Raw genomic sequence first — 23,617 nt, 5'->3', positions numbered from 1 at the left:
TTATGCACACAAGAGCAGGGGTACAGGCCAGAGGTGTGGGGGTGAGAGGAGTCCCCAGAGACAGAGCGGGGAGCAGAACAGGCAGACTGACTGAAATCCGCTGCTGAGGGGAGCAGCGGGGAGACAGGAGAGGTCTGCTGCGCCGTGTGGGTGGCTCCCTGGCCGGGGGTGGAGCTCGTGCTGCAGGGGCTGCGGACAGCTTCACGGTGCTGAGACTAACCCCTGGGCCGCCGGGGAATCCCATGGTGAGGGCTTTTTGGATTATTACCAGAAATAAAGGCAACGAAGGCGAGAGGAAGAGCAGGACCCCGGCGGCGCGGGCAGGCAGGCACCACGGCAAGAACGTGCTCACAGCCAGCACGCGGAAGAGCTCACGCCCCTTAGCAGTAATGACACATGATCCAGCTAGAAATGGGCAGAGGAGGGCCTCCCCGGTGGTGCAGCGGTTGAGCGCTGGGTTGCGAAGCTGCCCGCAGCCTCTGCAGTGCTGGTTTGATCCCCAGCTGCTCCCCGGGCACCGGAGGAGGGTCCCACATGGCGCGCAGACCTCTCCTGCCGCCCGCTGCTCCCCTCAGCAGTGTCCTTCGGTCCTTCTGCCTGCTCTGCTCCCCGCTCTGGCTCTGGTGAATTCTCTCACCCTCCCGCGCTTCTGACTGTACCCAGTGCTTGTATAAACGAAACAAACGAACAAACAAACAAATAAATAAATAAAAAAAACATGCCTCTATTAAAAAAAAAAAAAAAAGAAAAAGAAATGGGCAGAGGAGTGGACGATTTTTCCAGAAGGGCAGCTGCCAGCGGATGAGGAAGAGGCCTGGCAGGTCAGACCGTAAGCCCGCCTGCCGAGAGGACCCCGGCACCTGGGACAGGCGGTCAGCGTCAGCCTGGCCGTCCAGCTCAGCCTCCTGCTCCAGGCCAGCGGCCCTGCAGCAGGCACCGGCCGCAGCGTCTGAGGCAGACCTGTGGGGCAGTGCCTGCCCAGGCAAGCCAGCACAGACGGGCAGCCCTACCCTCAGAGGCCCGGGAGCAGTCACTAGGTCCGATGCTGGGGCAGCGGCCTCTCTGTGCTGAGGACATCGGCAGTCAGAGAAAGGCTGGGTAGGCAGCCGTGAGGGTGCGCCTGGAGCCTCGCCAGGTGGCAGTCGGTCACTGAAACACCCGGACGCCAGGTCCAGAGGCAGAAAGCAGGTCAGCGCCTGTGGGCAGGGCCTGCGGGGCACTAGCTGTGCGGTGGGCACATGGCTCCGGGTGCACACTGATTGCGGCTGGAGTTCTACAGAAACAAATCCTAACAGGCCAGGCTCGTCGCAGAAACAGGCGCAGCACTGGAATCTCATGTCTGAGAAGCCACAGGCAGGATGCCCACTGGGGCACCAGCCGCCCCCACCAGGGGCTACTGGCACTTAAGAATAACCCAAGCCTGGCAGCTGTGCCCTGCAGGGCACACCTCACAGCCCCTTGCTCAGATGCAGCGGCAATCAACCCGTCCCTGCCAAGCAGGCAGCCCTCCGGTGGTTCTGGAGACAGCAGCCCGAGATTGGGGTGCGGATGGGCTCCCCAGGCTTCTGGGCGCCCCCGATCCCACAGACCTCTCCCCGTGCTGCCTCCTGGGTACCCCCCCCTCCAGGCCAGCACTCCCTTTGGGTCGGGACCCTGTGTGACCTCCCACACGTCCCTTGGGAGTTAGGGCTCAGCATGGGCTTTGGGGGACATGGTTCAGTTCCTGAGTTTAAGGACTTAAATCGGGGCACAGACACGACAGTCCAACCTCACAGCAGGCCCAGCCGACGGGAGGCCAGCAGACCACAGGGCACTCGCCTGAGGCAGGGGTGCAGGCTGCATGCCAGCCCCCACCTGCCAAGTAGGCGCTGCAAATCCTGCTCCTCAAGTGCACTCAGCTTGCACTTGAGGTGGGCGGGATAGCAAATGGATGTGAATGTTTCATCACAATTTAAAGATGAAACGGCCTCCCCGGTGGCACAGCTGGCTGAGCGCAGCGCTGTGAAGCTGTCTGCAGTCTGCAGTGCGGGTTCAATTTCCAGCCGGCCAGGGAGCTACCCACATGGCACTGCAGACCTCTCCTGTCTCCCCACTGCTTCCCTCAGCAGTCTTCAGTCTGTCTGCCTGTTCTGCTCCCCACTCTGTGTCTGGTGAATTCTCTCACCCTCCCACAGCTCTGGCCTGTACCCCAGTGCTTGTATAAATAAATAAATCTTTTTTTATTTTATTTTTATATTCCCCATAAAATTACAACCCCCTTATTTTGACCCCAATCCCTCCTTTCCCCGCCCCCCAACCCCCATAGAGTGTCTCTGGCTCATAGTTGTTTGTTGATTTTGATATTTTCTTTCTTTCTTTTTTTTTAGATTTATTTATTTATACAAGCACTGGGTACAGTGAGAAACGCGGGAGGGTGAGAGAATCCACCAGAGCCAGAGCGGGGAGCAGAGCAGGCAGAAGGACCGAAGGACACTGCTGAGGGGAGCAGCGGGCGGCAGGAGAGGTCTGCGCGCCATGCGGGACCTTCCTCCAGTGGCCGGGGAGCAGCCGGGGATCGAACCAGTGCTGCAGAGCCTGTGGACAGCTTCACAACCCAGCGCTCAACTGCTGCGCCACCGGGGAGGCCCGATATTTTCTTTCTTTCTTTTTTTTTTTTTTCTAGTCCAACACAGAACTGACCGATATTTTCTTTCTTATAGTTATTCTTTTTTTTTTTTTTTAAAAAAAGATTTATTTATTTATTTATTTATACAAGCACGGGGTACAGTCAGAAGAGCGGGAGGGTGAGAGAATTCACCAGAGCCAGAGCGGGGAGCAGAGCAGGCAGAAGGACCGAAGGACACTGCTGAGGGGAGCAGCGGGCAGCAGGAGAGGTCTGCGCGCCATGTGGGACCCTCCTCCGGTGGCCGGGGAGCAGCCGGGGATCGAACCGGCGCCGCAGAGGCCGCGGGCAGCTTTGCAACCCAGCGCTCAACCACTGTGCCATCCGGGAGGCCCTCTTATAGTTATTCTTTTTCCTGGTCCCTCATTAAAGTTTTCTAGATTCCTGCTATGAGTGAGACCAAAATAAATAAATCTTTTAAAAGACCAACTAAATCTCCGTATAGAATATACTCAAAAATTAAAAAAAAAAAAAGATGAAAATAGCAATACCAGGGGAAAGCCCTCGGCCTGAGTCCGTTTCCTCAGAGGCAGGGGCAGACCCCCCTCAGGGTGGTTGTGAGGCCGCAGACAACCCCCAAGGACCCCCCTCTGTCAACCACAGGCCTGGACCCCTCTGTCCCCACGTCCTGACGGCCCCACGCTCCTCACCCTTGTGTGGGGACACCCACCCATGCTGCAGGGCCCCCGCCAGGCCTGGCCCCAGCCCCGGCCACCACAGCCGTCTCCATGGTCATGCAAACAGATGCCGTGGGCTGCCACATACAGCAGGAGGCAGGCTGAGCCCCAGAAAGATGCCTGGTGTGGGTGTTCCAAGGCCCCAGGTGGCACCTGTGGACTTCACCCCAGCCGCAGCCCACCCTGTGCCCTCCAGCTGAAGACTGACCAGCAGCAGGTGGGCACCCACTCGCTGGTCTCCCCAAAATAGACTGCTCTTGCCATCTTGGCACGTCTGCCAGACAGGGCGGGAAAGTGTGGCCTGCTCGCGGCAGGTCTGGGAGGAGTACGCGAACCCAAGTGACTCTTGAGAGTCCGCCTGGGACAAGGAAAGTAAAGCACCCATGGGCGTGGGGGAGCCTGAACTCCAGGGGGTAGGGGATCCCCACAGCTTGCAGGGGGAGAGCAAGCAGCCCCCTTACCTGCTGTGACAGCTGCTGGGTCAGAGGTCAGCAGGTCACGGGCTGGGCCCCGTGTCAGTGGGAGGCTGCAGCCCTCTCTGGGGCCTGGGCTCTGCGGCCTCTTCTCTGTTTCTGCCGCCTTGGTCAGTGGTGCCTTCGTCCTGCTGCAAAGGGTCGGTGTCCCTCCCACTGGGGGATTTAGGGGTGGAAGCTGAGTGTCCCTTTCCACCACCCCTCCCCAGGGGGAGCCCTGGCGATGACCCTACGGAGTCTGGACAATCCAGGACCACCTTTTCCTCGGGGCTGCCTGCACTGTCTTCCCACAGGCTGCAGGCCCCATCTGTGCCCAGCGGCCAGGGCCTCTCTGTTGCTCTTCCGGGCTCCTGTGGGTGTCCCCGGCCGCTCCTGCGTGGTGGCAACTTCAGTTTTAGTGACGCGTGTCGCGCGGTGTCTAGTCTGTCACACAGGCTCGGCTCTCCTGCTGCCCAGGCTCCCATGTTTCTCCTGGGCTTTGTAATTTCCCTTTTTTCTTTTTTCTAAATGTATTTGTTTATTTTACCAAGAACCAGGGTACAGGCCAGAGGTGCAGGAGGGTGCACCAGAGACAGAGCGGGGAACAGAACAGGCAGACTGATGAAATCCACTGCTGAGGGGAGCAGCGGGCGCGGCAGGAGAGGTCTGCGCGCCATGGGGACCCTTGCCGGCCGGCTGGGATCAAACCGGCGCTGCAGAGGCTGCGGACAGCTTCACAGCGCGGCACTCAACTGCCTGCGCCACCGGGGAGGCCCTCCCTTTTTTTCAATTAAAACTTTCTTTCCCAAGTTCCTCTCCCTCGGCGGGTCCCCCCTGCGTGTGTCCTGCACCGGTCGTCACGCTGCTGAGGTCCTCGGTGGGCTCCGGGTCCCGTCTCCCTTCAGCCTTAGTATCCCTCAACCCTCTTCCGTGAGACGCATAGGAAGGAGCCGTGCTGGACTCTCAGGGCCACGTCCCCGCGTGGTCCGTTTGGCAAATCTTGGCGCCACTGCGCTCTGCAGGGTGGCCTCGTTTACCTGTGACCTCCATGGCTGCTTTCCAGCGAGAACGAGGCGTCCAGCCGGCGTCCCTGCCCTCTGCTGCACAGTCCCGGGGCCACATGGCCTCTGTCTGGACAGCCTCGCTCCGCCGGCCTCCTGTTTGTGCTCTCCATGCACAGCAGCAGGGCGGGTAGCGCTGGACTGGAGGCCGTCTGGGCCCTGAGCTCCAGAGCAGTGGAGGGTGTTGCCCAGGGGTGTCCTCCCCCCACCCCAGGTGCCGCCCCCGCCTGGTCCACCCGGGCCGCTGGCGCTGAGGCCTCGTTCAGCTGCTTCCCCCCGTCAGCGTCTCCCAGGCAGGAGCGGGAGGCCGGGCTCTGGGGAGGAGGGAGCCAGGGGGAGCTGGGCCGGGCCTCTGCGCAGCCACCTGCAGCTCAGCCTCCAGCCGCCGCACCGAGTGGGGGCCCACCCCGACACGGCTGCTCCCCAGTCACTTCTGCCAGAGCCAGAGCTGCGGTCCCCACTACTGGGAGCCAAGAGGAGGCCCGGCGCCCGCTGGGTGTGTGCGAGGCTCGCAGCGGGCTCTGTCGCGCCCTCAGAAACTGCCCTCCACCGCCCTCAGGAAGCGGCAAGGGCCGGCAGGAACGGCGAGGCGAGCCAGGCCCTAGCAGCCCGCGGCCCAGCAGGCGGCACCGGACAGCCTGGGCAGAGGTGCGGGCAGACGGAGGGCTGGGAAGGTGGGGGTGGGGAACTGCGACGGGCAGAGCAGCGGAGTAGCCAAGGGCAACTGGCGGCGGCGCCGCCTCGGCTGGGCTCGGGCTGCTCCCGTGTCTCTAGCAAGGGGGGGAGCAGGAGCGTGGGTGCCGGGACGGGGCGTGGGCGTTGGAGGAGCAGTGCAGCCCCCTTGCCGGGGACAGGTAGATTCCGGCCAAATCGGAGCTGTCAGGACGCAGCAACCTAAGCGAGTCGTTTGCAGACCTAGAGCCCACCCAGGAACGGCCTGGAAGGTCTGGGTGGGCTGGGGCCGGGGCTGAGGCCTGGGCTGGGGGCCGGGTTCGGGCCAGGGCTGAGGTCTGGGTGGGGGGCTGGGCTGGGGCTGAGGCCTGGGCTGGGGGCCGGGCCGGGGCAGGGGCCAGGACAGGGGCTGGGACGGGCTGGGGTCTGGGCAGGGGCAGGGGCAGGGGCTGGGGCTGGAGGCCGGGCTGGAGCAGGGGCCGGGGCAGGGGCCGGGGCTGGGGCTGGGCTGGGGCCAGGCTGGGGTCAGGAGGGAGGAGTGGCGGAGGGCGCGGGCCTGCCCGCCCTCCCTCCAGCTGGGACAGGCCCCTGCGGGCAGTGAATCTGCCCAGTCGCTGGGCTCTGCGCCCCAAGTCCTCCTCGCTCAGGGGCCCTTGCCACGGGTGATGGGGGGAGGTTTGCAGCCGCCTGTGTGACCCCCACAGGCATCGACTACAAGACCGCCTGCGGCACGGCCGGCGTGTGAAGCTGCAGCTCTGGGGAGCGGGGTCCTGCCGCCAGGGGGCCCCAGACTGGTCAGTGCACCCCCCACGGCTCTCACTCCCAGCCGCCCTTGGCTCCCCGGAAGGGAAAGGAAACCCCAGGACTGACGGGGGGATCCCGGAGCCTCCCCGAGGCGCCGCTGCGTGAGGCCTGGCTCCTGTGCTCCCCGCCCCCGCCAGGCGGCCTGCTGCGGCTCTGGTCACCGCCTGCCCCTCCGGGCCCAGGCCCCGGGGCGAGGGGCCTCCTGCCGTGACGGGCGCTGGGGCGCCCCTGCCCCGTGTCCCCCTCTCCTGGGCCACCTGCGTGACGTCCTCCCCACGGACCGCGCCCACGCCCAGACGGGCGGCCTGGCTGGCGGCCTCTCAGCCCGCGCCCGCTGCCTCCTCCCTGCCCAGCTTCCCGCAGCTCCCGCCTGGGCAAGCCCCGGGGCGGTGGGCCCGGGAGGCTGACCAGCTCCTCCCTCGCAGGGACACGTCGGGACGGGGGCGGTTTTGCACCGTCTCCCGCTCGGACTCGCGCGGCGCACGGCGGGAGGGGGCTCCAGTCAGGGCCCGCCCCAGCTGCGGCCAGGCCTAGGGCGGCCGGGGCGTGGGCGGCCTGGCGGTCCTCCGAGCCAGGGTGTGAGCGTGCCCTGTCCACGCCCCGTACGCGCAGGTGGGCTGTGGCCCGCGGCCGCCCCACCCGCCCCGGGCAGCCCCTGGGCGCAAGGGAGAGGCCTCGCCCACTCCTGGTCCACGGGCCTCGGAACAGCCTTGGAGAGGGTCTGAGACTGGGACGTCTGGTGTTTCCCAAATGACCTGTTTGTGTCGAGACAGGCTAAGGGGAACTTAGCTGGGGTGCCGGAGCCACGGCCAGTGGTCTGGGGGTCGCGCCTCGGGTCAGCCTGGTGCCTCTCCCTCCAGGGGGTGATCCTGGTCTACGACATCGCCAACTGCTGGTCCTTCCACGGCATCGATCGCTGGATCAAGGAGATTGATGAATTGGGCCCGGGGCCCTGTGGGCGCCCCCGCGGGCTGGCGGGTGTCAGGCCAGGGAGGGAGGACCAGGCTCCAGGCACCAGCAACACCACAGGGCCCTGCTGCCCGGTTGGTCATCTGCAGGCGGTGCCCACGGGAGGTGAGGGATGTGTGCTGCATGGCCGGGGGCCAGGCTGTGGCTCTGCAGCGAAGGCATGGGCGGGCACTACTCTAGGGGCTGGGGGCCCTCCAGCCCCCAGGCGCACAGCCCCCTGCCTGCCCTCTTCCGCCGGACCCTGGGGACCTCACCTTAGCCAGTTACTAATGACACCAAGTCTCTAGTTCCAAGCAGGGACCTGCTCTCTGATTCTGGGTGGACGTAAATTTGGGGGCACGCCACTCACCCCAGGAGACCCGAGGCACCCACAGCCGAAGCTCACTCTTAACCCTCTCTCCTCGCCCTCCTCCGCCCCAGCACGCTCCCGGTGTCCCCAAGATTCTGGTGGGAAACCGCCTCACCTGGCCTTCAAGCGGCAGGTCCCCACCGAGCAGGCCCAGGCCTACGCCCAGCACCTGGGCGTCACCTTCTTCGAGGTCAGCCCCCTGTGCGACTTCAACATCACAGAGTCCTTCACGGAGCTGGCCGGGACCATGCTGCTGCGGCACGGCATGGACCGACTCTGGCGGCCAAGCAAGGGTGGGCGCTGCCCTCCCCATGCGGGGCCCCGCACCGCCTCCTGCGGCCGCCGGCGAGGGGCTCTGCAGGGACCGACCTGGCAGCATGGCGGCAAAGGGCTGGACCTGAGGAGGCTGCTGGAGAGGAGGCCTGGGGCGGGGGAGCCTGTTCACAGGGCGGCACTGAGGGTGGGAGGCGGGCTCGTGGGAGCTGTGGCCCTGGGCACTGGGCACTGGCTGGGCAGGAGGCCAGGACTGGCTGTCCTGCTCCCTTTGCCCTGACTTGTCGGCTTATCGCTCCCAGAAGACAGAGGACCCGGGCAGTGGGGGGGCGGGGTCGTAGCGCCAGACCCGACCCCTCTAGTCAGAGATCCCCCAGCCTTGGCTGTGCCGCTTGTCTGTGTGGATGTGACTGCAGTGAGCCCGCGTGGACACAGGCTTCGTGCCTCCCATAAATACGCAGGAGCGGCGCTGCCGTTCGCCCGGCTGGTCTTGAGTTTCGAGGGGCCTCCTTCCTGCTTGCCTAGTGCAGGCTCCAGGCTCCACCCCGCCACGGGCACAGGGCGCCCCCGTGCCCGCGGTTTCCTGTCTTGAGGATGGCCACCCCCACCGTGGGGGACGCGCCTGGTCCTGGCTGGGGCAGGTGGGCCGCTGGCAGGGCCTGCGCCTGGCTGTCCCTCCTGCTGGCGCTGGCCCCGTGGGCCAAGCCCGAAGGGGTATTTGCATCCCGTGGCGCCCCGTGGGTTCTGCAAGGCTGACCACTCTCCGGTGTTGGCTGCACCACCGAGGACGCCGCCTGAGGCCTTGGGTCTCTGGCCCAAGCAGCGGTCCCGTGTCCTGGGACCTCACTGGCCGCCCGCGGGTCGCTCTGCCCTCAGATCTGGAGGGAGAGATGCAGGGACTCAAGTGTGGGGACAATCTCAATTCAGGGTGGTCCCCAGCCCTGCCCTGTGTGGCACGGCGGGGGCGCCCACGTCTGGCGTCAGCACTGAGAGGTCCCGTTCTGTCCGCAGTGCTGAGCCTGCAGGACCTGTGCTGCCGGGCCGTGGTGTCCTGCACGCCTGTGCACCTGGTGGACAAGCTGCCGCTCCCCATGGCCCTGAGGGGCCGCCTCAAGTCCTTCTCCATGGCCAATGGCCTCAACGCCCGGATGATGCACGGCCGCTCCTACGCGGTGGCTGCCAGCCACACCCACAAGAGGGGCGGCCTGCGCAGGGCCAAGGCCCCCGGGCCGCCACAGAGCCCGCCCAGGCCCAGCACCTGGGGCGTCTGCAAAGTGTCCCGAGGAGGTGGCGGGAGGGGCGGCCCCTGCCCCCGCGGCTGGCCGGGCGAGCGGCCGCTCTCGTGTCCACCTGCGTCTGCAGAGGCAGGACGGGCCGCGCGAGACTGTGCCCCCCCCTTCAAACCCACGTGAACAGAGACGCGGGCGTGGGGGCACGGGGGCCCAGCCCGTGGGGACGCCCTGAGACGGCTTTGCTGTGTGATCGCCACGTCTGGGGCTGAAGTGCCTTAGATGCATGTTTTTCCGCGCGTGGACTTATTTTGTACACAACGCTCCAGCAGTCACGAAGCTAAGGGGAGGAAATGCCAAAGACACCTCCGCGCCTGGGTGCTGCCGCCGCTGGGCGGCTCCCCATGAGATACCATCTCACACCAGTGAGAATGGCACATATTAAAAAACAAGCAACAACAAATGTTGGCGAGGGTGTGGAGAAAAAGGAACTCTCCTGCCCTGCTGGTGGGAGTGCAAACTGGCCCAACCACTGTGGAGAGCTGTGTGGAGATTTCTGGACCTGCTAAACATAGAGCTTCCATGTGATCCAGCAATTCCACTCCTAGGGATTTACCCAAAGGACCAGAAACATCCATTCCAAAGAGCACCTGCACCCCTATGTTGATAGCAGCACTGTTGACAATAGCTAAGCTTTGGAAACAGCCCAAATGCCCAAAAATAGATGACTGGATCAAGAAGATGTGGTCCATATACACCATGGAATATTACTCAGCATTCAAAAAAGATAAACACATGCAATTTGCAGCAACATGGATGGCGCTGGAAGGGATCATGCTCAGCGAAATAAGCCAGAAAGAAAAAGAAAAACACCGGATGGTCTCACTCATAGCAGGAATCTAGAAACCTTAAATAAGGGACCAGGAAAATGAATAACTATAAGAAAGTGAAAATCAAAATCAACAAAAAACTATGAACCAGAGACACTTTTTGGGGGGCGGGGGGCGGGAGGGGAGGGATTGGGGTCAGAATGGGGGGTTGCAATTGTATGGGGAATATAACAATAAAATTTATTATTTAAAAATAAATAAATAAATAAATAAATCTTTAAAAACAAAACAATAAAGCAGCGCTGGGCCCGGGGCCTGGGCGCTCCCCTCGGGCTCTGTCCTCCCCGCGCCCGTGCCCCTCTGCCGCCCCCGCTCCCTCCGTGTGTCCTGGCCATCATGGTGACGCCTGCCCGGCCTCTCCTGCTCCGGGTCGCCCTGGGGCAGCCGCGCCGCCGGGGAAGGGAGGTGGCGAGAGGGGAGAGGACGGCGCCTGCAGAGCCTCAGGCCCTGGGCCCAGCTCCAGCAGGGGCAGGACCCGCGGGGCAGGCGGGAAGGTGGACCTCGCGTTCCCTGAGGCTGGCGGCTGATGGGGGGGACTGGGAGGGGACCCCAGTCTTGGATTAAACGGGCCTTTCCATTTCTCTTCTGGTGTTTAAGCGAGGGACCCTCGGGATGCCCGGGCAGGGGTCCGTTCCCAAGGGTTTGTGGAGCGCGTGGGCATCCAGACTTCTGCTCGCCTCGGGCGGTGGCCGCTGGCCGGCAGCTGGGGAGCAGGGAGACCCCACCTGAGCCTCTGGAGGCCCCACGCGCCCACACCTAGCCCCCGACTCGGGCCTGGACTGCAGGTCCCAGCTGCCCACGTGGCGGTTGGTGCTGGAGCCCAGGACCCGGGAAGCAGGCGAGTCTGGGCAGAAAAGGCAAAGCAAAGGAGCGTGTCTGTGAGACGAAACCGGTGCAGACACAGGGCGCCGCGGTGTGAGGACACAGGAGCCCACAGAGCGGCCAGGCCAGAGAAACTCACGGGGTCTCCTCAGCAGCGGCCCTGGCTGCGCCGCGTCCACAGGGCGTGAGCTTGGACCAGGAACGCCAGGCCCTGGGAGTGGGGCCTCGCCTCCCGCGGCCTGTGGGGCCTCGGCGGGCCCTGGGTGACGGTGGGGGCTGGCCGCGCCCCGCGGATGTGGCTCCCGGGGCGGCGGGGCCAGGGGTCCCGGCCGGCCTGCGCCCCGCCCTCCGAGCCCGGGCGAGGCCCTGCCCCGGGAGCCCCGCCGCCGCTGCAGCCGCGCGGGCGCGGTCACCCCCGAGGCCGGTCACCCCCGAGGCCGGTCACCCCCGAGGCCGGTCACCCCCGAGGCCGGTCACCCCCGAGGCCGGTCACCCCCGAGGCCGGTCACCCCCGAGGCCACGCACCCCCGAGGCCGCGCACCCCCGAGGCCGGTCACCCCCGAGGCCGGTCACCCCCGAGGCCGGTCACCCCCGAGGCCGCGCACCCCCGAGGCCGCGCACCCCCGAGGCCGGTCACCCCCGAGGCCGCGCACCCCCGAGGCCGGTCACCCCCGAGGCCGGTCACCCCCGAGGCCGCGCACCCCCGAGGCCGCGCACCCCCGAGGCCGCGCACCCCCGAGGCCGCGCACCCCCGAGGCCGGTCACCCCCGAGGCCGGTCACCCCCGAGGCCGGTCACCCCCGAGGCCGCGCACCCCCGAGGCCGGTCACCCCCGAGGCCGGTCACCCCCGAGGCCGGTCACCCCCGAGGCCGCGCACCCCCGAGGCCGCGCACCCCCGAGGCCGCGCACCCCCGAGGCCGCGCACCCCCGAGGCCGGTCACCCCCGAGGCCGCGCACCCCGCGCGGGCTCTTCACTCGGGCTGTTCCCCGCGGATGAAACACGCGTGAAAAAAGGCTCTGGCCGCGCCCTCGGCACCTGCCTGCCGGAGAGCTCGAGCCGCGTGGGGCGTGGGCCCAGCGGGCGCCGCCTCCAGGGCCCGGGGCCTCGGGGTGCTGGACCCGGCCGGAGGCCCGGCCCCGCCCCCGCGAGCAGGCCCCGCCCTGACTCCGCCCCTCGGGCCCCGGCCCCGCCCCCAGAGGAGGCCCCGCCCGAGCCCCGACCCCGCCCATCGGGCCCCGCCCCGACTCCGCCCCGGGCCCCGCCCACAGAGCGCAGGTCCCGCCCCCAGGCCGCGTCCGCCGAGCCCCGCCCCCGCGCCGCCGCGATCGCGCTGTCGGCGCTCCCTCCGCCCTGCGCTCGCGGTGGAGGCGCTCGGCGCTCGGCGGCGGCGGCGGCGGCCTGGCTGCGCGCGCACGCACGCCCGCCCCTCGCTTCCGGCCGCCGCGGCCGAGCGCCCGTCGCGACTGCGGCCCCTCCCGGCCCGGCGCTGCGGGCCGAGGCGGCGCCATGAACCTCCTGCCGTGCAACCCCCACGGCAACGGGCTGCTCTACGCCGGCTTCAACCAGGACCACGGTGAGGCCGCCGCGGGCGCCAGGGCCCCGCCGTCCCCCGCCTGCCCGGCCCCGGCCCCGGCCCGGAGCCCCGCCCCGCCCCGCCCCGATCCCGGCCCGGAGCCCCCGGTCCCGGCCCGGAGCCCCGACCCGCCCCGATCCCGGCCCGGAGCCCCGACCCGCCCCACCCCGATCCCGGCCCGGAGCCCCCGGTCCCGGCCCGGAGCCCCGACCCGCCCCGATCCCGGCCCGGAGCCCCGACCCGCCCCGATCCCGGCCCGGAGCCCCGACCCGCCTCGATCCCGGCCCGGAGCCCCGACCCGCCTCGATCCCGGCCCGGAGCCCCCGATCCCGGCCCGGAGCCCCGACCCGCCTCGATCCCGGCCCGGAGCCCCCGATCCCTCCCCGGAGCCCCCGATTCCGGCCCGGAGCCCCGCCCCTACCCCGATCCCGACCCGGAGCCTCCGATCCCTCCCCGGAGCCCCCGATTCCGGCCAGGAGCCCCGACCGCCCCGATCCCCGCCGGAGCCTCCGATTCTCCCCCAACCCGGCCCGGAGCCCCGGCCTGAACGCCTGCCCTCCCCAACCCTGCCCCACAGTCCCCGACCTGCAGGGCCTCCCCCGCCCCCACTCAGAGCCGCGGGGCTGGAATCCTGGGCCCTCCTGGTTCCACCGGGTGGGCGTTCAGGCCCGGAGGCCGGGGTCCCCCAGAGCCAGCGGTTGGGGCCTGCGGGCTTTCGCGGCCAAGCGGGGAGGGGCGCGCCGTCCCCCCGGGGAGGGACCCTCAGGGACAGGCCGCCAGACCCACCTGTTGGCTTCCAGGGGAGCCAGAGGGCGGCGGGGTGCTGCCTGGGCTCACGGGAGAGCAGGCAGAGCCCGCTGGGCTGGAGCCAGGCCGGGGCGGCCTGGGGGCTGTCCAGCCGGCGGCCTTGGCCCTTGAAGGCAGGGACTGCCGCGCCGTGAGAATCAGGCTTTCCTGAGAGGAGGCAGGCGGTGGCGAGAGTGTGAAACAGGCAGAAGCGAAAATCTTAGTGACCTGCGGTCACTGGAGCCGAAGGAGGAATCTGTCTCACCAGGCGTCGCGGGAGGCCGCGGGCTGCTGGTGCTGAGGAAACCAGCGGCGCTCGTAATGTCTCAATAAAGATTTCATCAAGACTGTTCTGAAGACACGGCTTTGTCTTAGCGGACGTGTTTCAGTCGCCTGGAAACTGCCCTTTCGTAAAGCAGCCCGTGCCGCTGCAGCCCGGCGGAGCCCGCGGTGGGAGAGACAGATGACCCGGCTTCTGGGCACCCGCCCCTGAAACGCTTGCTGCCTGGTTTCGCCCTCACTGCCCCCGCAGCCACTTTCCAAGAGGCGTGGCCTTGTCTCACGCTGGGACGGGGTTGTCTCCTCCCGGAACCTCAAGAGGGCCCGGGGGTCTTCCCGGCCCGGGGTCCTGCTGGCCGGGCCAGCTGTGTCTGCACGCGGTCCGGGGCGGGGGTACTGTTCCCCAGTCCCACGGCCCAGCCTGTGGTCAGCTGTTGGGCTGAGGGTTAAACAGCAGAGATGGGGGGACTGATGCCGCGTGACAACCAAGTAAATCTGGTTGATCAAATCAAATCGAATAAGAAGTAGCATGGGTGCCGCCTCCCCCTGGAAAGTGGATTTTACTTTTGCTTCTGGCTTTGTCCTTCAGCTGGGAGCTGGGAGCCCCGCCGCGCAGGGCTGGTCTGAGGCCGCTCGGCCGACAGTGTCTCTTATGTGAGGGCCAGGTCTGGTAACCATCCTGCCGGGGGCGACTGCTGCCCTCCCAGCCGCCCCGTGCGGCCCCCCACCCCCTGCATGGCTGAGCCGGCCTCTTGGGCCACGTGCTTCCAGGGGTGTCTGCAGCTGTCACTGTGTCTCCCAGACGCTGGCGTCCATCGGGCATTGAGCCTGGCCTCACTCCTCTGCCTGCCTTTCCCTGCAGGCCGCTCGGTCTCACACACACACACACACACACACACACACACACGCGCGCGCGCGCGCGCGCGCGCCTTGTCAGGGCCTCCCTGGGGAGAGGCCTTCCTCTAGGGGATCCCCGAAGCAGCATTCTGGTTCCTGGGCTCAGATTACGGAGTGTCCGGAGAGGGGGCCGCGCGAGTGCATCTCAGAGCCGGAGAGGTGACGCAGAGGGTGGTCCCCCACGCGCTGGGGGACTGAGTTCTCGTGTTTGTCATGTTCTGTGGTTTAAAAAATAACTTGGAAAAAACACAAGCGTGCTCCCCACCTGGCTGGCGGCCGACAGGACAGAATGGTGGGCCCGAGCCGGGGCGGCCGGGGCCGGGCGTGGAGAGCGGGCTCGGAACGGAAGGCCAGTGGCAAGAGGCACGAGGCGCGTGGGCCCCGGTGGAGGCTGGGTGGAGCGGAGCCTGGCCGGCGGGGACACCACGAAGGGCGCTGGGTGCCGAGCGAGCATGGGGAGAGCCCGCCTTCGAGGCGCCTGCGGGCTGGGGCCTACGCGGGGACTGACGGGTCTCTGTCCCGCTGCAGGATGCTTCGCGTGCGGCATGGAGAATGGCTTCCGGGTCTACAACACCGATCCGCTGAAAGAGAAAGAGAAGCAAGGTAGGGTGCCAGCGCCACCTCGTCAGTGCGGGCCGGCGGGCGGGCGGCTGTGTTCCTGCGCGCTACCGCCCGGCTGCGCCAAGTGGTGCTGCCCGGGGCCGGGCCGCCCGTGTGTCCGCGGTCAGCGGACTCTGCTGTCCCCATGAGACACGGCGCAGTCCCCTCCCTGAGAGGCCTCCCGGGGCGATCCCGGGCGTCTGGATGATGCTGGCACGGCCCTGCGGGATCGGACTCGCGGTGGAGAAACGCGGCAGCGGTGGCCCTTTTTCCAGGGAAACGATGATATTGTGGGCGGACGTCCCCGGCCTGTCCATTTTCTTCAGCTACGTGTCCCCGGCCTGGCGGCGGTCATGTTCCTGGGTGGGCGTCGTGTCCTCTGCACGGGGAGGTCGCGCCAGGCGCCACCAGCAGCCCCCACCCCACCCAGCCGGGGACTCGCCGCGTGGGGTTTCAGAGTGGCTGGGGCGACGGCGCCCCTGCCAGGGGACCCTCCCCTGCAGCCCGGCTTGTCCAGAGAGGCCCTCGCGCACATCGGGGGGCACCTGCAGGCATAGGCTGTCCTGGTCCCTGCACGCAGGCCCCGGCCACCGCCTCAGAGCTGGACGCGGCGCCACCTGTGAGGCTGCCGGGGCCTCGGTGCATCCCGCCTCTGCCCCGCCGGGGGGCCAGGGTGGCGGCAGCCGCCTCCTCGGGCCATCATGGGACGGGTGGGCGAGAGGAGTGGGGACGGGCCGGCTGCCTGTCCTGTGCCCCCTTCTCGTGCGGGCCCCGGCGCCCCCTGACCGCCCGGCTTCGGCGGCGAGGATGGGTCATGGGAACCCCCGACCGCCAGCCTTGGGGTTCAGGACGCTCGTCCCTTAGATTAGCCCAGGCACCGGGAGTGGCAGAGAGACGCCGCTGTCAAGGCTGTGCCGCAGCAGCTCCCGGCCAGGGCGGCTTAGAGATGTGAGCGGGGCGTCTGGGAGGCCCCGTCCAGGACCGCCTGCACGTGCGTCTCCTGTGCCGGTGCCTGTCCCGGCCCCTGCGGCGGCCCAGCAGCGCCCGCCCACACCCACGCACCGGTCAGTCTGCGGTGCTGGGCTCTGCGGCCGTGCCTGGGGTGACCGTGGCCCTGAGGAGCCCTGCCCAGGCGTGGGGAGGCCTGTGCATCCCGCGGGTGGGAGCTGGGCCCAGCCCCGGCCCATCCCCACCGAGTGGACCGCAGGGGCCTCGACATCAGCCTGACCGTGCCTGAGGCCCCGCCTGACCTAGCCCTGCCTGCGGGGGCAGCGCACCGGGTGCCGCCGTCACCCAACGGCCAGCAGAGGGACAGCCGCAGCGTGGGCTTCAGGTTGTAGCACCCCAGAGCACCCAGGCCCTGCCCCGTGGTGTGGGCACCAGAGCACAGTGCCCGAGGTGGCCACAGCTGGAGCTGCTAGCACAGCCAGACCGCTCCCCCCCCGCCCCCGACTCCCACGCACCCTGGACCCTCCTTGTGCCTGGCCAGGCTAGGGAGGAGTCAGGCCTGGCTGGACATCTCACCTCCAAGCTGCCGGGTGGAGGCGGGGCAGGCGGCCCCCTGGGGCCCAGACTGCTCTCCCCGGGAGCATGTCCGTTGTCTCCTGCTGCCTCCCCCAGATTCCTGCGCGGCCCTGAGCCTTGCAGACTGGAGGGGGGAGGCCGAAGAAACCCAGAGAACAGGCCAGCGCAGCTTCTGTGTTAAAGCACTAGCGAGCTGGGCCTCCCCGGTGGCGCAGCGGGTGAGCGCTGGGTGGCGAAGCTGCCCGCAGCCTCTGCGGCGCCGGTTCGATCCCCGGCTGCTCCCCGGCCACCGACGAGGGTCCCGCACGGCGCGCAGACCTCTCCTGCCGCCCGCTGCTCCCCTCAGCAGTGTGCTTCGGTCCTTCTGCCTGCTCTGCTCCCCGCTCTGGCTCTGGTGAATCCTCTCACCCTCCCGCGCTTCTGACTGTGCCCAGTGCTTGTATAAATAAATAAATAAATCTTTAAAACAAAAAAAAAAATACATTAAAAAATAAAAAAGCACTAGCGAGCTTCCTCAGAGTCTGGTTCTGCTGCACCTCCCAATGTTAATTCCGTGTATTTTGTGGTGGCCGCCTTAGGGCCTTGTGTGCGCATCGCTGAGGGGGGACGCGAGGGGCCAGGGTTGGGGTGCGGAGGCCGGGGCCTCACTCCGGCCTGGAGTGTGACGTGTTCACGTTTCTGTCTGTCACGTGGACACAGACTGCTTTTTAATGTTGTTTCAGAGTTCCTGGAAGGAGGCGTGGGCCACGTTGAAATGTTATTTCGCTGCAACTACTTGGCATTAGTAGGTGGAGGGAAAAAGCCCAAATATCCCCCGAACAAAGGTGAGGAGCCGCGCGGGCCGTTACTCTCGTAGAAACACTGTGACGAGCAAGAGCGCCAGAGGCTGTGCAGACCGACGAGAAAGCAAGATTCTAATAGGAAATTTTGAGTGAGACTTAAATTTACTTTCTCTGTCCGGTGCTAAAGGCAGCTGAGGAAAGGAAACCGGTTTGATCTTTTCTAAGATTAAAAATACCCTCCTCGGGCCTCCCTGGTGGCGCAGCGGGTTGAGCGCAGCGCTGGGGAGCTGACTGCAGCTTCTGTGGCGCGGGTTCCATCCCGCCCGGCTGGGAAGATTCCCACATGGCGCGCAGACCTCCCGTCTCCCCGCTGCTCCCCTCAGCAGTGTCTTCGGGCCGTCTGCCTGCTCTGCTCCCCGCTCTGGCTCTGGGGAATCCTCTCACCCGCCCGCGCCTCTGGCCTGTACCCCAGCTCTTGTATAAATAAAATAACTCTTAAAAAAAAAAAAATCCTCCTCAGCGTGATCCAAACGCTGGGTCTCAAGCTTAACACCCGAGGACACGTGCGGCTGAGGCGTGAGGAACTGGCCTGGGCAGACGGGCTCCGGCTGGGGCTAGTGTGGCCTTGGAGGGAGGGGCTGGGATGAGCCAGCACGGGGACACCCCTGGGGAGGCTGGCCCTGGGCCCGTGGGCGTCGTGCTCTGGTCACGCTCAGAGCTGGCCGGGTGAGCACAGGGTGCTGGGCAGGAGGCGGTGCCGGGCGGCGCGTCTTGATGTGAGTTGTGGGTCCACGGCCTGTTCTGGCCTAACCTCCACCGGGTCTAGCCTCCAGGCCCCCCGGTCATGGGCTGGGCTCTCCTGGGTGGTGCCTCATCCGCGCCGGGCCACCTGCCCGGCCCATGGGCACAGCTTGGGTCGTCCGAGTCACCTCGGCCTGGCGCACAGATGGCCGCAGGGTAGGGGTGGAGAGGCAGCAGGAGGGCGGCTCCTAGTCTCCCTGGGGGCCGTCTCGGCCCCTCCAGCGCCCTCCTCAGCATGGCCACGGGGTGGGGGGGGGCAGGGGGTACGGGGCTAGCTCGGGCTCCTGTGTTGACGCTGCCCCCGCCCCCGCCCCAGTGATGATCTGGGACGACCTGAAGAAGAAGACGGTCATCGAGATCGAGTTCTCCACGGAGGTGAAGGCCGTGAAGCTGCGGCGAGACCGGTGGGTGGCGGCCCCTGGCTGGAGGGTGCCCTCGCCCGCGCTGGAGGGGCCGTCTGGCGGGGCGCGAGTGTGTCCCCCAGGGCAGGGCGGGCAGGGCGGCCGCGGAGGGGCCTTTCGTGTGTGGGCGTTGGTATGTTTCCGCATCTCAAAAACGAAAAAAAACCAGAACCTGGAGTTTGCTCTTGGGGCTCGGCTCTTACCGTTTTCTTCTTCCAGGATCGTGGTGGTTCTGGATTCCATGATCAAGGTGTTCACGTTCACGCACAACCCCCACCAGCTGCACGTGTTCGAGACCTGCTACAACCCCAAAGGTGAGGCCCGGCGGGGGCGTCCGCCCAGCACGCCTCGGCCCCGCCCACCAGGGGCCTGGCCCCAGTGTCTGCGGGCGCCACGCTAGTCCCGCCCGCAGGAGACGATCGCTGAGGGGCCCCGGCCCTTGGGCTCCGACCGGCAGCGAATGTCCTCTGGGTTTCCTGTCCGGCGCCGTGATGTCTGCAGGCTGGCACCGTGACTTCTTAGAGAACGTGAGGCCGTTCCAGCTCCTGCGCCTTTGCTCACACTGCTGCCGGCTGGGTGGGGTCTGGCTGGCTCTCGCCTGCCCCGTGCCCGGCGCTGCTGCCCATGCGAGTCCAGGCCTCTGCCCGCTGCTGTCAGCTCCGCGCGGACCCGGCGGGTGGCCCTCAGCAGAGGCCCTGCTAGGCGCGTCCGGTGTGCATGGCCGCGGGTCTGGCGCAGGCCAGAGGGGCTCTCGCTGCGGGGAGTGGGGTTGCAGGGACGCCGGGCCTGACGGGGTCGCGGGGCCTGTGCAGGCCTCTGTGTCCTGTGCCCGAACAGCAACAACTCTCTCCTGGCCTTCCCGGGGACGCACACCGGCCACGTGCAGCTGGTCGACCTGGCCAGCACGGAGAAGCCGCCCGTGGACATCCCCGCCCACGAGGGCGTCCTGAGCTGCATTGCGCTCAACCTGCAGGGGACCAGGATCGCCACCGCGTCCGAGAAAGTGAGCCCAGGCACTAGCCCGCGGCGTGGGCGGCGCGGCCCCTGGGGGGCTCTCGGGTCACCCAGAGCCCTCGTAGTGACCCAGGGCGGGGGAGGGTGTTGGGTGAACGGGGTGAGCTGGGAAAGGGTGTGTGGCCGGCGGGCGTGGGGTGCGACTCGTTCCACGAGGATAACACAGACGTCCCCTTCCCTGTCTTTCCAAGGGGACCCTTATAAGAATATTTGATACTTCATCAGGGCACTTGATCCAGGAGCTGCGAAGGGGCTCTCAGGCCGCCAATATCTACTGGTAAGACCTGCCGCTGGGGCCTGTGCCCCGTCATCCCTGAGCTGAGCACCCGTCACCTCCCGGGCCCACTCCGCCGGGGCCCTACCCCACTCCACCCCGGGCAGAGGCTCAGAGGCCCCAGAGGGCGTGTCTGTAGCAGCTGCCGCCTGAGAGCCCCCCACGAGGAGGCGCTGGCAGCCCGGGGCTGAGGTGGAGTCCCGCGCCCAGAGGCCAGCCTGGCCGTTGTGTGCTGCCCGCTCTGTGCTGGAAAGGGGGTGCTTGCCGTGGCTGTTGAGGGGCAGGAGGGGTGCAGGCCTGGGCGCGGCTCACGGTCCCCAGGCCGAGCGCAGCCCGTCTCTCGCAGCATCAACTTCAACCAGGACGCGTCCCTCATCTGCGTGTCCAGCGACCACGGCACCGTGCACGTCTTCGCGGCCGAGGACCCCAAGAGGAACAAACAGTCCAGGTAGGGCTCAGGGCGGGAGGCCCGTCTGGCATGGGGTCCCCTCCCCGGCTGCCCAGGCTCAGCTCCAGGGCGGCGGCAGCAGTGGGGCCGCCCCGCGGGGGGGTTAGGGAGCCGTGTGCGAGAGCTCCCCGCACGCCTGGCAGCCGGTGACCCGCCCTCCCGTGTCCAGCCTGGCGTCGGCGAGCTTCCTGCCCAAGTACTTCAGCTCCAAGTGGAGCTTCTCCAAGTTCCAGGTGCCCTCGGGCTCCCCGTGCGTCTGCGCCTTCGGGACGGAGCCCAACGCCGTCATAGGTGAGCCCGGGCTGCCTGCCCCCCAACCCTGCGTGGCCCTCGGGGGGCCGCGAGACGCCCCCAGTAAGCTGTGTCCTTGTGCCCAGCCATCTGCGCCGACGGCAGCTACTACAGGTTCCTGTTCAGCCCCAAGGGCGAGTGCCTCCGCGACGTCTACGCCCAGTTCCTGGAGATGACCGATGACAAGCTGTGAGGCCGCTGCGCCCAGGCCTTGCCTGCTGTCCCGTGGGCACCCGCGTCCAGCACTGGAGTGGCCACCGGGCCCCGTGGACGCTGGGCTCCGGCAGCCGACGGGCTCGGGGCTGGGCTTGAGCCGACGGGCTCGGGGCTCCAGGGGCCGGCGCAGCCTCCCAGGGGCTCCTCCTGTCCAGCCGCAGCATCGAGCGAGGCCAGGCTTGCGGGGCTTCCAGAGCCAGTCAGGACCCCCTCCTGCCGGAGCCGCCTGCCGAGCGCAGACCTCACTTCTCAGCCCCCCTCGAGGAAGCGTCACGGCCTGGGCTCCCGGCTGTGAACACCCCGACCACAGCGGCCGGGCCCGGGGCCGCGTCTGTCCCGCCTGCACCGTCTGCATGTCCCGCCCGTGTGTCCTTAATCACAAGTTTAATTTTGCACACTTACTTGTAATGCTTCTTTTAAATAAAAGTGGCTAATTTTGTTGTACCTGTCGGAGCGCACAGGAGACCCCGGCCCGGCCTCAGCCCGCCGGCCCGCTGGCCGCCACCCACATGGCACAGACTGGCTGGTCTCACCCTCACACCCCTCGAGTGTCGGGGCAGCGCGGGCCCAGCTGTCCCCCGCGAGGCGGCGCCTGCAGGTGGGCCCGGGGCGTTGGCTCCAGGGAGCGGGCAGCGCTGAAGAGGCCCCGGCACACCCCGGGGTGGCTGTGAGGCCCGCGTGCCGGCCGGCTGCGTCTCAGGCAGGGCGGGGCGGAGGCTGCAGCCCACCCTCGCCCGGTGGGCACCCCCTGCAGCCCCGCCCCGGGACCAGCCGAGCTGGGTCTTCCCGCTCAGACGGGGGCAGCCCCGCGGTGTCTGCTCATTGTCTCGTTTGTAAAACTTTTTATATAATCGCCGTTGTCTTCTCGTTTTATGTTTGTTTCAACCTGGGGGCTCCTCATTCCTGCGCAGTCTGCCCTCCGGTACTGTCCACCTCTGTGAGTTCTGGTTCTGGTTCATGATTAAAACACGTTTTTCTTTGGGTTTTACTTTGTGGATGTTGTTTTCACAGCTCGCCCTCTCCGGGGTGAGCCGAGCGCCTCCTGAGGTCAGGCTGGCTGCCAGCCCCCGGCTCTGCAGGCGGGAGCCTGGACACGGGCCCAGCCAGCGCCTCCCCGCGGAGAAGCGGCTCTGCTTTGCCCGGCCCCGGCACGACACACCAAACAGCTGGACGTGCGGCCTCCGCCGGCGGCTCGGCCCGTCGCGCTGTGGCAAGTGTCAGCCCAGCGGCGCTTGGTGTGCGGGGCCGTGGGGGCCGGCCCTCGTCCACAGGGCACCCGGCCTCCTGCCCTCCGGCCGCCGCAGCGGGGCCAGCGCCTGCTGGGTGACATCAGATGAAGCTGCGGAGGGCAGCGGGGGGTGTGGGCCGGGCGCCTCCCCGAGTGGCCAGCAGCACAGAGCAGCTGCGGCTTCTGCGTCTTTGGAGAATTGTCCGTTCAAGCCCTTCGCACGGCGTGTTATGGCCAAACACACGCCCCAGGACCCACCATCTCATCCACTCTCGACGGTTGTCACTTTCGGTCCAGCCGTCCCAGTCCCGCGTCTGTGGCTTGTCCTCGCCCCAGACAGGCTCCATGTCCTCAAATCCAACCCGCAGCCCTCCCTCCGGGCGCCGCAGGGGCGGGTCTTGGGGCTGGCACCTGGGGCTGCGTGAGCCGGGCTCCGCCACGAGCATCAGGCGGGAACCGGACGCCAGGCCTCGCAGGACACGTGCTTCCCTGCTGCTGCCTCCTGCCCCGTGGCGGGAGAGTGGCTGTCTTCAGTCTCGACGCTGTCCTTGTGCACAAAACTTTTTTTTTTAGATTGATTTATTTATACAAGAGCTGGGGCACAGGCCAGAGGTGCGGGAGGGTGAGACGATTCACCGGAGACAGAGCGGGGCGCAGAACAGGCAGACTGACTGAAACACACTGCTGAGGAGCAGCGGGGAGGCAGGAGGGCTCTGCCGCGCCATGTGAGTTGCTCCCTGGCCGGTGGGGAATCGAACCCGCGCTGCAGAGGCTGTGGACAGCTCCACAGCGCTGTGCTCAACCCGCTGCGCCACCAGGGAGGCCCAAAACATATTTTTTTAAAGATTGATTTATTTTTGCATACAAGAGTTGGGGTGCAGGCCAGAGGTGAGGATTCCCCGAAGGCACAGCGGGGAGCAGAACAGGCGGATCCACTGAAACCCACTGCTGAGGGGGCAGCGGGAGACAGGAGAGGTCTGCTGCGCCCTGGGGGTCACTCCCTGGCCGGGATGGACTCGGGCTGCAGAGCCGACAGCTCCATATGCTGAGACCGACCCGTGTCACCAGGGAGGCCCAAAATGTTTTAATTTTTATGAAGCTCAGTTGATCTTCTTCTTTCCTTGCTCCTACTTGCGGAGTTAGACCTAAGGGCCAGACCCGAGCTCGAGAACCTTCTTCCGATAGGGCCGCCCTGGCGCCTACGTTCAGGTCGTCGATCCACTTTGAGGCAGGCTGTGAGCTGAGGGGCGGCCGGCCTCCCTCCTCGGCGCGTGGCCGGCCCCTTCCGAAGCCTCTTCCTTCGCGTGGAATGATCTTGGGGCCGTAGTTTCTAGTCCAGGCCATGGCTGCCTCACGGTGCCCACACGTGGCGGGTCCCGCTGCCGCGTCCGCCCGTCGTCCCTGCCATGAGTCACTTTTCTCCGGCCGACTCCAGGTTGAAAAGTTGTCCTGCCGTGGTTTCCGGTTGATCTGAGTTCGCCGAGCTCTGGTCGCCAGATTCGCGGCAAGTGGGGCGTGTCCAAGTGTTTCCTCTGCCGTCCTGCCGCCGCCCTCCGCCCGACCGAGGTGGCTGCAGCCGAGCGCCTGTGCCGCCGGCAGGTGTTTTCTGTTCACCGGCTTCACCTCTCACGAACGCCTTTTT

The 23,617-nt window shown here is 67.0% G+C and overlaps 2 protein-coding genes across 2 annotated transcripts; both read left to right on the top strand.

The window, feature by feature from the left end:
• Positions 1 to 4,839: 4,839 nt before the first annotated feature.
• On the top strand, positions 4,840 to 9,331 carry RAB40B (RAB40B, member RAS oncogene family; the record flags this gene model as incomplete). The annotated part of the gene is given in 7 exon segments (XM_084238116.1): positions 4,840 to 4,982; positions 6,229 to 6,318; positions 6,511 to 6,814; positions 7,189 to 7,266; positions 7,718 to 7,754; positions 7,757 to 7,939; positions 8,931 to 9,331. Coding segments are annotated over 7 exon segments (1,236 nt in total).
• Positions 9,332 to 12,350: 3,019 nt separating this feature from the next.
• WDR45B (WD repeat domain 45B) lies at positions 12,351 to 20,724 on the top strand (the record flags this gene model as incomplete). The annotated part of the gene is made up of 10 exons (XM_084237603.1): positions 12,351 to 12,434; positions 14,925 to 14,999; positions 17,243 to 17,344; positions 18,420 to 18,507; positions 18,724 to 18,818; positions 19,317 to 19,507; positions 19,710 to 19,795; positions 20,139 to 20,240; positions 20,410 to 20,531; positions 20,618 to 20,724. The coding sequence occupies exons 1-10, from the start codon at positions 12,368 to 12,370 to the stop codon at positions 20,722 to 20,724; spliced, it is 1,035 nt and encodes a 344-aa protein (XP_084093729.1). The 5' UTR covers positions 12,351 to 12,367.
• Positions 20,725 to 23,617: the final 2,893 nt, after the last annotated feature.

The sequence above is a fragment of the Talpa europaea genome, assembly GCF_964194135.1.
Source record: "Talpa europaea genome assembly, chromosome: 7".
NCBI classification, from domain to species: domain Eukaryota; kingdom Metazoa; phylum Chordata; class Mammalia; order Eulipotyphla; family Talpidae; genus Talpa; species Talpa europaea.
Note: the sequence above shows the minus strand (reverse complement) of the source record. Positions and strands in the feature narration are given on the sequence as shown.